The sequence below is a fragment of the Anolis carolinensis genome, unplaced genomic scaffold (assembly GCF_035594765.1).
Source record: "Anolis carolinensis isolate JA03-04 unplaced genomic scaffold, rAnoCar3.1.pri scaffold_11, whole genome shotgun sequence".
Classification (NCBI taxonomy): domain Eukaryota; kingdom Metazoa; phylum Chordata; class Lepidosauria; order Squamata; family Dactyloidae; genus Anolis; species Anolis carolinensis.
The window spans coordinates 25,077,165-25,094,864 of record NW_026943822.1 but is presented as its reverse complement, the minus strand read 5'-3'; the positions used below and the strand labels follow the sequence as shown (position 1 = coordinate 25,094,864).

The 17,700-nt window shown below is 37.0% G+C and overlaps 2 protein-coding genes across 27 annotated transcripts in view; both read right to left on the bottom strand.

The window, feature by feature from the left end:
- Positions 1 to 24: 24 nt before the first annotated feature.
- On the bottom strand, positions 25 to 5,746 carry lactb (lactamase beta). Its single transcript, XM_062963125.1, has 6 exons — positions 5,284 to 5,746; positions 4,307 to 4,373; positions 3,968 to 4,158; positions 2,471 to 2,768; positions 2,211 to 2,376; positions 25 to 1,322 (listed from the first exon to the last, which is right to left on the bottom strand). The coding sequence occupies exons 1-6, from the start codon at positions 5,719 to 5,721 to the stop codon at positions 770 to 772; spliced, it is 1,713 nt and encodes a 570-aa protein (XP_062819195.1). The 5' UTR covers positions 5,722 to 5,746; the 3' UTR covers positions 25 to 769.
- A 1,156-nt stretch (positions 5,747 to 6,902) lies between these two features.
- The window catches only part of tpm1 (tropomyosin 1), a 38,020-nt gene continuing 27,222 nt past the window's right edge, over positions 6,903 to 17,700 (bottom strand). For 7 of the 26 annotated variants that reach the window (XM_062963107.1, XM_062963122.1, XM_062963104.1 and 4 more), the window contains 3 exons: positions 17,180 to 17,242; positions 16,818 to 16,887; positions 9,195 to 9,293 (listed from right to left, as the gene is read on the bottom strand). In XM_062963107.1, coding sequence (XP_062819177.1) covers positions 9,211 to 9,293; positions 16,818 to 16,887; positions 17,180 to 17,242 — 216 coding nt within the window. In that variant the 3' untranslated portion in view covers positions 9,195 to 9,210. Of the gene's footprint in view, positions 9,294 to 10,572; positions 10,651 to 12,538; positions 12,870 to 16,374; positions 16,458 to 16,817; positions 16,888 to 17,179; positions 17,243 to 17,700 lie in introns of those variants that run through there. The other 19 variants (XM_062963123.1, XM_062963109.1, XM_062963108.1 and 16 more) reach the window with 4 other exon arrangements.

Sequence of the window (17,700 nt, the reverse complement as noted above, 5' to 3'; positions counted from 1 at the left end):
CAAAAATGTTACCAGGTCCAGAGGTTGATCAAAACTGCAGTAATTGTATTTATTAATCAAATAGTAGCACCACAACGTCAAGGGATACCCGGAAGAGTAGTTTTTGCAGTTGTTTGCACTTAAAACGTCAAAACGCTTTAAGAGCCGCCGGCAGTCGAGAGGAAGCGAGAAACAAATTTTCTTGGCTATGTTGGCACTTCATGGTCATCCTCTTTGGCCCCGTCTGCACTGCCTTATCCGCCAGTTTCTGAATCCAGATTATCTGCTTTGAACGGGAATCACATGGCGGTGTAGATCCAACTATACATCCCATCATTCCTGCAGCTGTCTGCCTGGTCTATGCATCTGCTCCAGAGGCAAAAGAAGCAGAAGAAAGTCCCATTGGCACTGGCGTCGAATAGCAAAGTATCCTATTGAATGTCCAGAGAACCCTACTTATTGCACAAGCATCACTGCCGGGGTTCCCAGAATTCCCGACCGTTGGAAAAGTTGGAAAGAAGGTCTCCTGGGAGTGGGAGGGCTGCACGTTGAAGAGGTTTTGCATGGTGCCGGATCCCCTCGCAGAAGGCAATTCTTCATCTTGAACTCAATTCGTCCGTGAGGAAACAAAGGGAAAAATGTGCGTTGAGGACCAGCTCAAGTGGCAGAGTAACAACTGCTTGTGCTTTTGGCAAATTGGGATTTTTTTAAAAGCCCTTCCCTGTCTGAGGCCTGGCTTTCCTTGAGAAGGATGTTGTTCTTTCTCCCGGGATCAAGGAAATGCTTCCGCTTAGTCCGTGGAGCCGTTTTGTCCGGTCTGCTGGGCCAGTTTGTCTGTTTCGAACTCGCTCGCGATCTTCAAAGCGGTGCCGCTGAGGGAGACGGACTGCATGTTGCAGAGGATGGAGACCACCACGCCGCGGGGCGGCTTCACCGGGAGGCCCTCCTTCTCCTCGGGGTGCGCTTCCTCGGGAAGGATGAGCAGGACGCTGCTGGCGCCCACGGCTCCCCCCGTGTGGAAGGCGTGATGCCGCGAGCGCCGGCAGAAGCCGCACTCCTGCCGCCCCTCGGAAACGAACCAGGCCAGGCCGTAGCGGCCCTCCTTGGGACAGGCGGACTCTGTGGACCACAGCATGGCCACCGTGCCAGGCTTCAGGTAGCCAGGCAGCTGCCCTGCAGGGAGGCTCTCCGGGACGGAGCCCAGCTGGTAGCTGTAAAGCATGGCATTGCCAAACTTGAGGAGGTCACCCACCGTGGACACGAAGCCGCCCCCAGCCCACTTGTAGGAGTTGTCCACAAAGGGAGCGTTGACCAGGCGGCCCTTCTTGTTGTGGGTGTAGTACCTGCAAGGGAGGGAGCCACGAGACAAGAATTCAGCCACGCTGTAAATGCTCAACTAGAACAGGCACGGGCAGCTAATAAAACAACAGAAATTAATAATAATCTAGTAATAGTAATAATATATAATAATGTATACTATCTAATACCCAATATTAATAATATAACTATAAATAATTAATACATAATAGTGTACAATATCTAATAAAATAATAAAGATTAATAATAATACAAGACAATGATAGTAATAATATATAATAATGTATAATATCTAACAGAAAATATTATTAATATAAATATAAATTATTAATAATAATACATAATAGTGTACAATATCTAATAAAATAATAAATATGAATAATACTACAAGACAATGATAGTAATAATATATAATATCTAACAGAAAATATTATTAATAATATAAATATAAATAATTAATCATAATACATAATAGTTTATAATATCTAATAAAATAATAAAGATTTTTAATAATATAAGATAATGTTAGTAATCATATAATGTAAAATATCTAATATGAAATAATAATAATAAAACAATGCATAATATATAATAGAAAATATTATCATTATTACTAACAGCCAGTAGGAGTTTCAGTCCAAAACGCTTGGAGGGAGGGCCGAAGTTGGCCCATGCCTGAACTATAATATTAATCGTAATCATAATAATAATGGAATTTCTGCCTTACAACAACTCTTACTCTTCAAACTACAATTCACAACCACCCTAAAATAATAAAAATAAAATAATAATAATAATAATATGGGATTTCCTGTCCTGGAACAAAACTCTTACTGTTCCGAATACAATTCAGAGCCATCCTAATGTTCACATATAATAATAATAATGGAGTCAAGGCGGGTGGTGATCTTTACCTCCCTCTGTTGTAGATGAGCGGCTCATTCTCGTCCAGCCCCGTTGCCGACATGTCCAGGTCGCGGAAGATTTGTAGCATGTAGTCCGTGAACCTCTGTCCTGAGGCACGCTCCACTACGGCGCTCAGGAGGGTGAATCCATGCGTTGAATACAAGAACTGGCTGCCTTGAAGAAAGGGAGAAGGAATGCAATAATAGGAAGGAAGGAATGAGATAATAGTAGAGGTGGCTGCAAAATTCCAAGATGGCTAGCAACTCACCTGGTTTGAAGAAGAGAGGGTCGTTTTTAAAGATATCCAGGGAGTCCATCACGTGCTCGATCCTCTCTTTCAGGTAATATTCCTCGTGTTCAAATTCTCCTTTCTTCTTCCCGCCCTTGGCATCGCTCCCTTTGCTCTTTTCAGCCGCTTTGTCCTCTTTCTCCTTTGCGGGACCTTTTGCCGCCGCCTTCAGTGCCTGGTTAGCCTTCTCCTTCTCTTCCTTGACTTTGGAGACATCCTTCTCGTAGTGGCGGATCCCGCTCAGATGGGAGGCCAGCAGCCGAGTCGTCACCGTGACCTAGGAGTTTGCAAAAGAAGGCAACGCTTCAGAGAACTAGCATGAATTACAATTCCCTCAGTTGAGAACTAAGATATAACATACATATATAACAAAAACAATGCATGTGTAAGGCACAGGAAACAGGGCCTTCTTGGTCAGTGCTCCAATATAAACAACAACAACAACAGCGTAACATGATTTTTGTTCCTCGACTATAAACATCATTTCCTAATTGGATCTATCATAAAAACATGGGAAATGTTTACTAAACTGCACAAACTTTGTGGGAGATGAAGTCCAAAACACCTGGAGGGAGGGCCGAAGTTGGCCCAGGCCTGAACTATAATAATAATAATAATAATAATAATAATAATAATAATAATAGAATTCCTGCCTTAGAACAACTCTTACTATTCAGACTGCAATTCAGAACCACCTGAACTATAATAATAATAATAATAATAATAATAATAATAATAATAATAATGGAATCCCTGCCTTAGAACATGTCTTACTATTCAGACTTCAATTCAGAACCACCCTAAATAATAATAATAATAATAATAATAGTAATAATAATTGTAATAATAATAATACAACATAGGATTTCATTCAACAACAACAATAACAAGATAGGATTTCCTTCCCTGGGACAACTCTTACTATTCAGACTACAATTCAGAACCACCCTAAATAATAATAATAATAACAACAACAATAACAATAATAACATAGAATTTTCTTTAACAACAAAAGCAACAACAATAATAACATGGGATATCCTTCTCTAGGACAACTCCTACTATTCAAACTACAATTCAGAACCACCCTAAATAATAATAATAAAACAACAATAACATGGGATTTCCGTTATCAACAACAACATAGGATTTCCATCCCTGGGATAACTCTAACTATTCAAACTACAATTCAGAACCACCCTAAATAATAATAATAAAACAACAATAACATGGGATTTCCGTTATCAACAACAACATAGGATTTCCATCCCTGGGATAACTCTAACTATTCAAACTACAATTCAGAACCACCCTAAATAATAATAATAAAACAACAATAACATGGGATTTCCGTTATCAACAACAACATAGGATTTCCATCCCTGGGATAACTCTAACTATTCAAACTACAATTCAGAACCACCCTAAATCATAATAACAATAATAATACTAATAATAATGAAACAACAATAATACCTTTTCTCCTTCATACTCCTTTTCGGGAAATTCCGGGACGTACTTCTGGACGGGGGCATCCAAGTCCAGCTTCCCTTCCTCCCACAGCTTCGCGGCCGCCACCATGGCCAAGGGTTTGCTGATGCTCGCGATGCGCAGGACAGTCTCCGGCCGGCAGGGCACCCGGTTCTCCACGTCGGCAAAACCCATGCCTCGAAGGGGAGCAAAGGGGTGACTTAAATTGGCTTTCGAGGCAGGCAGGCATACAATGCGTTGGACCACAACCATACAATAATAATAATAATAATAATAATAATAATAATAATAATAATAATGGGTAGGAACAAGCCGTTTGCTCACCTTCAGACCAGACTTCCTTCCCGTCGACAGAGACTCCCACCACGATGCCAGGGGCCCCCACTTCGTCCTATGGAGGGAAAACATCAAATTACAGGAAATGAGATTCCGCCTGAACATTAGGAAGGAATTCTTGACTGTAAGAGCTGTTCAACAGTGGAACTCCCTGCCTCAAGAGTCCGGTGGAAGCTCCTTCTTTGGAGGCTTTTAAGCAGAGGCTGGATGGCCATCTGTTGGGGTGATTTCATAGTGATTTGACCCATGGGGATCCCTTTGAATTCTACGATCCTATTATTATAGTATTACCTAGTCCAGCAGCGTGTGGAAAAGAATGAGGAAGTACTCCATCAAGGACTCGGTGTCACAAGTGGACGGTGAAGTGGTGGCCGGAATCGAGCATACCCTCATGAAGCTGGAAAATATTAAATTGCCTCTGTGTCTGTCTCTATATGTCGGATTTCTAATGGTATTGAATGTTTGCCATGGATATGTGCATTGTGATCCGCCCTGAGTCCCGTTCGGGGTGAGAAGGAAGGACGGAATATAAATACCGTAAATAAATAAATAAACAAATAATTATATTAGATGACCCTTGGGACCCTTTCCAACTTTAGGATCCTATTATTATTATTATTATTAAGTAGGGGCTGGGTGGCCATCTGTTAGGATGGCTTTGATTGTTCTTCTCCTTCATGAAGGCAGAAGGGAGTTGCACTAGGTGACCCTTGGGTTTCCCTTTGAACTCTAGGAACCTATTATTATTATTATTATTATTATTACCAATAAACACCAGAGGTTGTCTGGCCATCTGTCGGGAGGGATTAAATGGTGCTTTCCCTGCCTGAAGAAGGCAGGAGGGGTTGGACTAGATGGCCCCTTGAGGTCCCTCTATATCTACCTGTCTATATGTATGCATATATTCTCTATTGACACAACAGCATAGGCACTCTGCACATGCTCAGCGGGGCCTTTCCACTAACCTTCACTCGTCGCAGGAGGTCCCTGCTGGCGGCCTGGGCCCGGCTGTAGGCCGCTGCCCGCCTCGGCCTTTCCTGCGGATCCCAACCCGCCTCCATATCGTCGCTCCCGGCTGCGGAGGAAACCGCCGCGGCGGCCAAGCCCAAGCCGAGGCCGAGGCCCCACCGCGGGAAGCCTTTCCCCTTTCTATCCCCTCCTCCCCTTCGGCCGAAGGAGGCTCCCTTTCGGAGCCCCGCCGCCGCCAGGCCCCGCAGCATCGCGCCCCTACGCCAGGCCCAGGCTCCGGGCCCACGACTAGGCCGCGCGTTGCTAGGAGACGCCCCTCGGCAGCGCCTGCGCGGGAGTGCCGAGCTCAGCGAGACGCGCTCCTTCCGGGTTCGGTAAAGACCCGTAGTCAAAGGCAATCGAAAGCCGATCGCATCGAACTTAATGTTATGCATGAATGAGAAAAGGAACCCTAAGGTCACTGACCTTTAGCTCGTGGTGACGTCATCCCTGGACTTAGTTTGGGTGTGAAGGGTGTTATATTAATAATATATATAAATATAATATTACTAATAAAAACGTAACAATACTAATATTACTAATAAATAATAATGTAAATGTATATATTATTAAAATATTAGTATAATTATATCAATAGCAACTATATACATTTATTAGTATATATTACTACTGCTAATAAATCAATACTAATAATCTAAAACTAATATTAGTAATAACAAATAACAATATGTATGTATATATTACTATATTATATTAATAGCAATTATATACGCTTATTAATTATATATTACTACTGCTAATAAATCAATACTAATAATCTATACTATTAGTAATAACAAATAACATGTATGTATATATTAATATATTAATAGCAATTATATACATTTAATAATTTTATATTACTACTAATAAATCAATACTAATAATAATCTAATACTATTAGTAATAACAAATAACAATATGTATATATTAATATATTATATTAATAATAAATAGCAATTATATACATTTATTTATTATATATTACTATTAATAAGTCAATACTAATTACTAATACGTCTAATACTAATATTAGTAATAGCAAATGGCAATGTATCTGTATATATTATATTACTAGATTATTACTAATAAATAACTATGTATATATAGTCTACAGTAATATGTTTATCTATATATATATGTTTATATATCTTCTTTGATATAGTTGTGTGTTTATGTATATATACATACATATTATATATGTGCAATATATAATAATATATATTATATAATGGGGCGGGGTATAAAAATAAAATTATGTGTGTATATGTAGATGTGTATATGCATATAACTACGTATATATAGTCTAAAGTAATATGTATATCTATACACTGCTCTATATCCGAGATATACAGTATAATAGTCTATATGTAGACAGTAAAAATATGGAATGTTTCCATACTTTTCTGTATTTTTATATAATTTTACAATGATATAATTTACATGAGAAACAAGGAGGGAGAACAAAAGGAGGAGGGAAAGATGTGATGCAGCAGCAAGTGAAGCCAATGCGATCCTGGGGAATTTAGAAGCAGGACGATCCGGAAAATGATGCAAATAAAAGGCACGGCAACGCTTTGTTTTTTGTTTTTTTTATAAAAATGTTCTCAAGTGCGTGTTTTTTTTAATTCCGTTATCAATTATACAACGTTGACATACAGAGAAGGAAAAACAATAACAACAACAACAACAATAATAAAAGTGTGGCGAACAAAACAAGTGGCAAATCTCCGAATCGAAGGGGTTCCCTTTCTTTCGGCTTCAGGCAAAACAGCCGGGATCCATCCGTGGAATCAGAATAATTCATTGTTAGGAAATTATATATATTTAAAATGTGGGGTGCAAGGCTCGTTGTATTGGGGGCAAGGCCAAGAGAAATCAATAATAATCCCCAAAATGCAAAGTATTGAACGGGACCAACCGATTGAATGGTGGGAATGAACAGATATATATACATGTATTTTATTATTTGCAATCTATGCCGATCAATACTCCATTCCTCCCTGGATTTCCAATAACTGATCTTAAACACACCATGCAAATAGCTCTTCTTTTTTTGCCGATCAATAACCAATTCCAATAATCAATTTTTGCTTCATAGGCATGTGAAAAGACCTCTCCATCTGCAATATTAATAACCATGTAAATATATATATATATATAGCCGATCAATAATGATCAATTCCTCCCTGGTTTTCCAATAATTGATCCCTGAAAAGGACGCCCAATTCCAATAATTATTGATCTTTGCTTCATATATACGTGCCAAGTCCTCTGTGGATTTCAATTAATAAGACCATGCAAATATTAGCCAATCAATACCCAATAATTGATCATTGGGCAAGAGATTCTTTCCACCTGCATTTGAATTAATAGACCATGCAAATATTAGCCAATCAATACCCAATAATTGATCATTGGGAAAAAAAATCCTCTCCACCTGCATTTGAATTAATAGACGATGCAAATATTAGCCAATCAATACCCAATAATTGATCATTGCTTGATAAAAGGTATATGCAATCCCAATTATTGATCTCTGCTATATTGCCAATCAATACCCAATTGCAATAATTGATCATTGCTCCATATAAACAAGTGAAAGGCATTTTCAGTTCCAATTGTTATTGATCCCTGCTTCATATATGGGCAACAGATCCTCTCCACCTGCATTTGAATTAATACTCCATGCAAATATATAACCAATTAATACCCCATGCAAATTGATAACCAATTCCAATAATTGATCTTTGCTTCCTATACAAGTTGAAAAAGCTATCAAATTCCAATGATTGATCTTTGCTTCATATATAGATGAAAGGTCCTCTCCATCCGCAACAAAGATTTGAATTAATAGACCATGCAAATATATATATATATTTGCCTATCAATAACCAATTCCAATAATTGATCATTGCTGCATATACAGGTGAAAAGTCCTTTCCATCCGCAACAAGGATTTGAATTAATAAATGGTGTAAATATATATATATTTACCGATCAGGAATCAATTGCAATAATTAATCATTGCTGAATAGACCATGTAAATATATATTGCCGATCAATAACCAATTGCAGTAATTGATCATTGCTGCATATACAGGCAAAAAGTCCTTTCCATCCGCAACAAGGATTTGAATGAATAGATGGTGTAAATACATATATTTTTGCCGATCAAGAACCAATTGCAATAATTGATCATTGCTGAATTAATAGACCATGTAAATATATATAATTTTTGCCGGTCAAAAACCAATTGCAATAATTGATCATTGCTGAATAGACCGTGTAAATATATATAATTTTTGCCGATCAAGAACCAATTGCAATAATTGATCATTGCTGAATTAATAGACCGTGTAAATATATATATTTTTTGCCGATCAAGAACCAATTGCAATAATTGATCATTGCTGAATTAATAGACCGTGTAAATATATATATATATATTGCTGATCAAGAACCAATTGCAATAATTGATCATTGCTGCATATACAGGCGAAAAGTCCTTTCCATCCGCAATTGAATGAATGCAAATTATCTTTTAAAAAATATTTTAGCCTATCAATAACCAATGCCTCCCTGTCTTTCCAATAATTGATCGGTTTTGCAGGAATAGATCCAGTTTCATTTTGGAAATTCGGCACAAAACGCACCACCTGGATATGTATTATTTTCCCCAATTTGCCCCGTTTTTGTGTCCCGTTCCTGTGCCGAAAAGTGGAGAGAAAAATACTAATAATAACATTTAAAAATATATGAATTTGTTTTTGTTTTCAAGGGGAAAATATCCCATGGCAAGCGGGTGGTAAAACAAACCGATCCGTGGCAAAGTGAGAGAGCGAATGCGAATTTTGGTTGGGTTTGTGTGTGTTTTGGTGTTTTCACATGTTGTTCAACTCCAGTAAAGTTTGGTCCAGCATCTGGTGCATGTTGAGGTTCTCCTCCTTGGCGTGCGCCACTTTCTCTGCAAAAATATATTGTCGTTTGAAAGCCACAGATTAGTGTGCAAAAGGCAAGCACAACAGACATATTATTAATACTATGATGTAATATTATGAATTAATGCAAATGTTATCTTACAATGATTTGCAATCCACAACGAACGGTGCATGCACACACTTAACACTTTGATATCAGTTTTACTGATACAGAAACATCTTTCCCAAGGGACTTGGGATGCGTCTACATTGGAGACTTAATCCACTTTGATACCACTTTAACTGATACAGAAACATCTTTCCCAAGGGACTTGTGATGTGTCTACATTGTGGACTTAATCCACTTTGATACCACTTTAACTGCTATGGAAGCATCTTTCCCAAATGGACTTGGGGGTGCATCTACAATGGAAGCTTAATCTACTTTGATACCATTTTAACTTATACGAAAGCATCTTCCTCAAGGAACTTGGGGTGTGTTTACATTGTGGACTTAACCCAGTTTGATACCTCTTTAACTGATATGGAAGCATCTTTCCCAAATGGACTTGGGGTACATCTGCACTGTGGACTTAATCCACTTTGATACCACTTTTAACTGATTCAAAAGCATTGGAGACTTAATCCACTTTGATACCATTTTAACTGCTATAGAAGCCTCTTTCCCAAATGGACTTGGGGTGTGTTTACATTGTGGACTTAATCCAGTTTGATACCACTTTTAATTTCTATGGAAGCCGCTTTCCCAAATGGACTTGGGGGTGCATCTACATTGGAGACTTAATCCACTTTGATACCACTTTTAACTGATTCAAAAGCATCTTTCCCAAATGGACTTAATTGTGGGCTTAACCCAGTTTGATACCACTTTTAACTTCTATGGAAGCCGCTTTCCCAAATGGACTTGGGGGTGCATCTACATTGGAGACTTAATCCACTTTGATACCACTTTTAACTGATTCAAAAGCATCTTTCCCAAATGGACTTAGAGTGCATCTACACTGGGGGCTTAACCCAGTTCGATACCACTTTTAACTGCTGTGGAAGCCTCTTTCCCAAATGGACTTGGGGTGTGTTTACATTGTGGGCTTAACCCAGTTTGATACCACTTTAACCGAGCTGCCGTTTGGACAGGCATCTTGGGTGTTTCGCAAGGCCAAAGAGTGCAGACTGCAACTCCCAGAGCGTTCAGCAGTTTAAAGTGGGATCGAACCGCATTAAACGCACAGTGTAGACAGATGCACCCAAGGGGTGATAGTATGGTTGTTGGATGAGATAGATGATAGAAAGCCGTGGGGTTCCTACTCGATCAGTCCTCATTGAGGGCCAGCTTGAGCTCGTGCGTCAGGCGCTGCTTTTGCTCCAGTTGCTGATACACTTGGTCTGCGTGCGGACGGCGCCACGGAAGCAGATCGGAAGAGGAATAAGACAGGCAGAGAGAAGGTCAGGCGGAGACACAGAGAGAGCTTGAGGCTCACCTGGGAAGCCCAAAGGTGAGCCCACAGGTAAGAGAAGGCAGCAAGAGATACACCCTCCAGTAAGAAGAATAAGAATAATAATAATAAGAATAATAATAAGAATAATAATGGACTGGATGCAGGCATGGGCAAACTTCAGCCCTCCAGGGATTTTGGACTCCAACTCCCACCATTCATAACAGCAGGTACATGTAATAAGAATAATATTAATAACAATAATATGCTCTAGGTTTGGGATTGCTGGTGTAATAATAATAATAATAATAATACGCTATAGGTTTGGTATTGCTAGTGTAGTAATAATAATAATACGCTATAGGTTTGGTATTGCAAAATAATAATAATATTAAAAATAACACGCTACAGGTTTGGTATTGCTTATGTCATAATAATATTAATAACAACAATACGCTCTAGGTTTGGTATTGCTGGTGTAATAATAATAATAATAATAATAATAATACGCTCTAGGTTTGGTATTGCTGGTGTAATAATAATAATAATAATAATACGCTCTAGGTTTGGTATTGCTGGTGAAATAATAATAATAATACGCTATAGGTTTTGTATTGCTGGTGTAATAATAATAATATTAAAAATAACATGCTCTAGGTTTGGTATTGCTTGTGTAATAACAACAACAATTAATACGCTGTAGGTTTGGTATTGGCTTGTGTAATAATAATAATAACATTAATAAAAATAATATGCTAAGGTTTGGTGTTGCTTGTGTAATAATAATAATAATGTTTGTGTAAAAATAATAATTAATATGCTATAGTTTTGGTATTGCTTATGCAATAATAATAATATGCTAAGGTTTGGTATTGCTTGTGTAATAATAATAATAATAATAATAATAATAATAAGCTATAGGTTTGGTATTGCTTGTGTAATAATAATAATAAGCGATAGGTTTGGTATTGCTTGTGTAATAATAATAATAATAACAATATGCTATAGTTTGGTATTGCTTGTGTAATAATAACAATACCTTATAGGTTTGGTATTGATTGTGTAATAATAATAATAACAATTAATACGCTATAGGTTTGGTACTGCTTATATAATAATAATAATAATAATAATAATAATAATAATAATAATAATAATAATAATACTTTATAGGTTTGGTATTGATTGTGTAATAATAATAATAATTAATATGCTATAGGTTTGGTACTGCTTATATAACAATAATAATAATACTTTATAGGTTTGGTATTGATTGTGTAATAATAATAATAATAACAATATGCTATAGTTTGGTATTGCTTGTGTAATAATAACAATACCTTATAGGTTTGGTATTGATTGTGTAATAATAATAATAATAATAATAATAATACTTTATAGGTTTGGTATTGATTGTGTAATAATAATAATAATTAATATACTATAGGTTTGGTACTGCTTATATAACAATAATAATAATACTTTATAGGTTTGGTATTGATTGTGTAATAATAATAATAATTAATATGCTATAGGTTTGGTACTGCTTATATAACAATAATAATAATACTTTATAGGTTTGGTATTGCTTGCGTAATAATAATAATGATGTGAGGATTAGTATTGCTTATGTAATGATAACAATAATATCAATTAATATGCTATAGGTTTGTTATTGCTTGTGTAATAATAATAATAATAATAATAATAATAATAATAAGGTGAAGTTTGAATGAGAGGATTGTGAGATGGGATGGAAAATACAGAGAAAGCAAGAGAGACCCAAAAGGCGAAATAATAATGACGAGAGGAAGGAGAGTCCATGAAATGACCAGAAAAAGCAGGAATTGGAAACTTTTATTTGTCCTCGAACGCGGTGGAAATAAATAAAAGGCCCCGAGGAATAGCAAGGGGGGGGGGGCCGGGGGAGGAGAAGGGCGGCGGTGGTGGTGGTGGGCTTCCCATTTATTTTACACTGGAAGGTCGGCTCTGTACATTCGGGGGGACGGTAGCGGGGCCCCCCATTGTCATCATCATCACAATAATAGTAATAATAATAATAATGGCGATGGAAACGATAAAAGAAGAAGAAGAAGAAGAAACAGCGGTGACCGAGGCCAAGTCTCCGGCTGGACGGAGGGGTCCGGGGAGAGGCACAAAGGGGCTTATCTAGGAGACAGAGAAGGAGAAGAAGAAAATGGGAGAAAAATAAAAGGAAAATAATATGCCATGAAGATGCAAAAGGAAGGAGGCAAAAAAGAGGATGCATGGAGCGGGAGGAGGAAAAGGAAAACAAAGGCTCGGGACAGAAGTGCAACAACTTGGTGCATTTGCAAAACAACAGAGAGGCACAAACGCATGCACATTTGCACCATTGCACATGCATGATGGGGTATATTAATTATTATTATTATTATTATTGTGCATGCAAAACTCATAGACCTATCTTAATTTATGGGAGATATAGCACAACCTATGTCATAATAATAATAATAATAATAATAATAATAATAATAATAATAATAATATATTATTAGTATTATTATTTTATTATGACACAATATAATAATTTAATTTATGGGAGATATAGCACAACCCATGTCATAATAATAATAATAATAATAATAATAATAATAATAATAATAATATATTATTATTATTATTAGTATTATTATTTTATTATGACACAATATAATAATTTAATTTATGGGAGATATAGCACAACCTATGTCATAATAATAATAATAATAATAATAATAATAATAATATTTTATTATGACACAATATAATAATTTAATTTATGGGAGATATAGCACAACCCATGTCATAATAATAATAATAATAATATATTATTATTATTATTATTATTTTATTATGACACAATATAATAATTTAATTTATGGGAGATATAGCACAACCTATGTCATAATAATAATAATAATAATAATAATAATAATAATAATAATAATAATAATAATAATAATATAGTATCACTATTATTATTATAGTATTAATCATAATGCAATAATAATAATAATAATCCCATATCCAGGGCTATATCCCATATCAAGCTCCTCCATAGATCTGTCTTAATTTATGGGAACTATCGCCTAACTATGTCATTATCATTATTAATGGGACATATAGTCCAACCCAACCCATGTGGTAGTAGTAGTAGCAGTAGTAATAATAATAATTATTATTATTATTATATGTGGGAGATAACTATTATTATTATTATTATTATTATTATTATTATTATTATTATTATTAAAGGGAGTTAGAGCCCAACCTATGTCATTATCATTATTAATGGGGGATATAGTCCAACCCATCTAGTAGTAGTAGTAGTAATAATAATAATAATATGTGGGAGATATAGTCTAACCTATGTTGTTGTTGTTGTTGTTATTATTATTATTATTATTATTATTATTATTATTATTGGGAGTTATTGTTCAAGCCATGTCATAATAATAATAATAATAAATATGGGAAATATAGTCTACATGTAGTAGTAGTAGTAATAATAATAATAATAATAATAATAATAATAATAATAATAATAATATGTGGGAGATATAGTCTAACTTATATTATTATTATTAATGAGAGATATGGTCCACCCATGTAATAATAATAATAATAATAAATAAATGTGGGAAATATAATCTACATGATGTAGTAGTAGTAGTAGTAGTAATAATAATAATAATAATAATAATAATAGTAATAGTAATATGTGGGAGATATAGTCTAACTTATGTTATTATTATCACCCATGTAATAATAGTAATAATAATAATAATAATAATAATAATAATAAATGTGGGAAATATAGTCTACATGTAGTAGTAATAATAATAATAGTAATATGTGGGAGATATTAATAATAATAATAACATAAGTTAGACTATATCTCCCACATATTACTATTATTATTATTACATGGGTTGGACTATATCTCTCATTAATAATAATAATAACATAAGTTAGACTATGAGAGATATAGTCCAACCCATGTAACAACAACAACAACAACAACAACATGGAAGATATTGTCTTACTTATGTTATTATTATTAGTGGGAGATACAGTCCAACCCACATTATAATAATAATTTTTATCATCATTATTATTATGTACGGGGGATATAGCCCAATTCATATAGTGGTAGCAATAATAATTAATAATAATAATAATAATAATAATAATAATAATAATAATAATATCATCAATCCCATCCAGGGCTCATAGAGTAGAACGATTTTAGGATGCAAAGGGAAAACTCACCAAAGAGGAAAAAGGAAGGGAAATGCAGTCAGGAAAATGCCAAACTGGGCGGGAAATGAAGGTTGCAGGAGGGAAATGCAAGCACCAAGGATGCCGACTGCAAGGGGAGCCGTGTATCATTAAACCCCATTACAATTACAGGGCTGCTTCCAATGCCAAGGCTTCCATAGTCCCCCCGAAACGAGAAAAAAGGGGTGCAAAGGAAGTGGTGAGGACTAGAAACCTGGTAGGCCAAAATGGATGAGGACTAGAAACCTCATTGTAGAAACCTCACTGATACGACTGCATGGAGTGCCATTATCTTCACACCAGCGCTGTACCTATCGATCTACTCACATCTGCATGTTTCTAACTGTTGTGGCTTCTGGTATGACGACATGGAGCGCCATTACCTTCTCACCGGCGCCGTACCTATTTTTCTACTCACATCTGCATACAGTAGAGTCTCACTTATCCAACATAAACGGGCCAGCAGAACGTTGGATAAGCGAATATGTTGGATAATAAGGAGGGATTAAGGAAAAGCCTATTAAACATCAAATTAGGTTTTGATGTTGCAAATTAAGCACCAAACATCATGTTATACAAGAAATTTGACAGAAAAAGTAGTTCAATACACAGTAATGCTATAATTACTATATAGCAGTAGTAGTAATTACTTTATTTATGAATTTAGCACCAAAATATCACGATGTATTGAAACCATTGACTACAAAAATGTGTTGGATAATCCAGAACATTGGATAAGTGAGACTCTACTGTATTTTCTAACTGCTGTGGCTTCTGGTATGACTGCATGGAGCGCCATTACCTTCTCACCGGCGCCGTACCCATTTATCTACTCCAATCTACATATTTTCTAACTGCTGTGGCTTCTGGTATGACTGCATGGAGCGCCATTACCTTCTCACCGGCGCCGTACCCATTTATCTACTCACATCTACATATTTTCTAACTGCTGTGGCTTCTGGTATGACTGCATGGAGCGCCATTACCTTCTCACCGGCGCCGTACCCATTTATCTACTCACATCTACATATTTTCTAACTGCTGTGGCTTCTGGTATGACTGCATGGAGCACCATTACCTTCTCACCGGCGCCGTACCTATTTATCTACTCACATCTACATATTTTCTAACTGCTGTGGCTTCTGGTATGACTGCATGGAGCACCATTACCTTCCTGCCAGCGCCGTAGCTATTTATCTACTCACATTTGTGAACAGGTATTCCTTTTTTAAAAGGCTTTCCAAAATGATGAGGACTAGAAGCTTTGGCATGGAAAAAGCATAATAATGATGATGATGATGATGTTTTGGGGTTCCCCTTGCAGTCTGGGAAGCGAGTCTCACTCAATGGGGTGGGATATCGGGGAGTGCATTTACATGGAGGTCATGTCGTTGAGGGCGTGGTCCAGCTCCTCGCTGATGGCTTTGTACTTGAGTTTCTGCGCATACAGTTCGTCTGAAGGAAGGACGGAAGGAAGCGCGGAATGGCAGGACAGGAGTCAAGGAAAAGGAAAGGAAACAAAAGAACAGGCCGGAGGAAATCAAACGGGTTCGGAACGGAAGGAACAACTAAAATGAGGGAATGGGAATGAATGGCAAGGCAATTGGGTGTCCGCTCCAGATATTAGTCCGAACTTCGAATGAAATAATAATATTTATAAATAATAATAGAATACAAACAAAAACCGGTGTCCACTTTGGGTTTTAGGCTGAAGTTTAAAGGGAAATACAAGCAAAGTTGGTGTCCGCTTTGGGTTTTAGTCTGAACTTTAAGGAAGAAGGGGCAGAAAAGACCCCAAAAGACCATCATCCATACCTTCCAGGTCGTCGATGCTCTTCTCCAGCTTGGTCACTGACCGCTCCGCAAACTCAGCCCGGGTCTCAGCCTGAGGAAACACAGAGGGGTAAATGCAAAGTCCAAAACACCCGGAGGGCCAAAGTTGGCCCATGCCTGAGCTAGAAGATGTTCAGACGGGAGGACAGGGAAGGAAGACCTTCCACTGAGTTCTGATAGTGACTCAGATGTGGTTGATTTAAGCGTCGGTGAGAACTTAACCCTTGCACCGAAGGCAGTTTTACAAAAAAGGTAGGGAAGACTGTGGAAGACTCAGGCGACCGCTCGTTTGCAACAGAAAAGGTTCCTGCTTTTCTCTATTCCGTAGAGAAGCCTCTTCTCACCTCTTTCAGTTTGTCGGTCAGGACTTTGATTTCCTCTTCATACTTGTCTTCCTTTTGGGAGTACTGCAAGGCAAAGGAAAGGGATGATGGTGATGATAGTGGTGATAATGCGCCACGAAAACCTCAATCCAAAATTACCACTCCAACTTCCATCATCCCCACCTCGGGTGTCCCTCTGACCTTGCACTGAAGGATGGGTGCCAAAATGGCATTTTAGTATTCCTCACATAATAGTTGCACTCTCATTCCTTATTTCTCCAAAGACAAAGGCAATCTAGAAACTATAAATCTGAGATCTCGGGAACTCCACTCTTCTCTCCTCCCTTCTACCACCTAATAGTCGCACCCCATTTTTTGTATTCCTCACATAATAGTCACACCCCATTCTTTATTTCTCCAAAGACAAAGGCAATCTAGAAACTATAAATCTGAGATCTCGGGAACTCCACTCTTCTCTCCTCCCTTCTACCACCTAATAGTCGCACCCCATTTGTTGTATTCCTCACATAATAGTCACACCC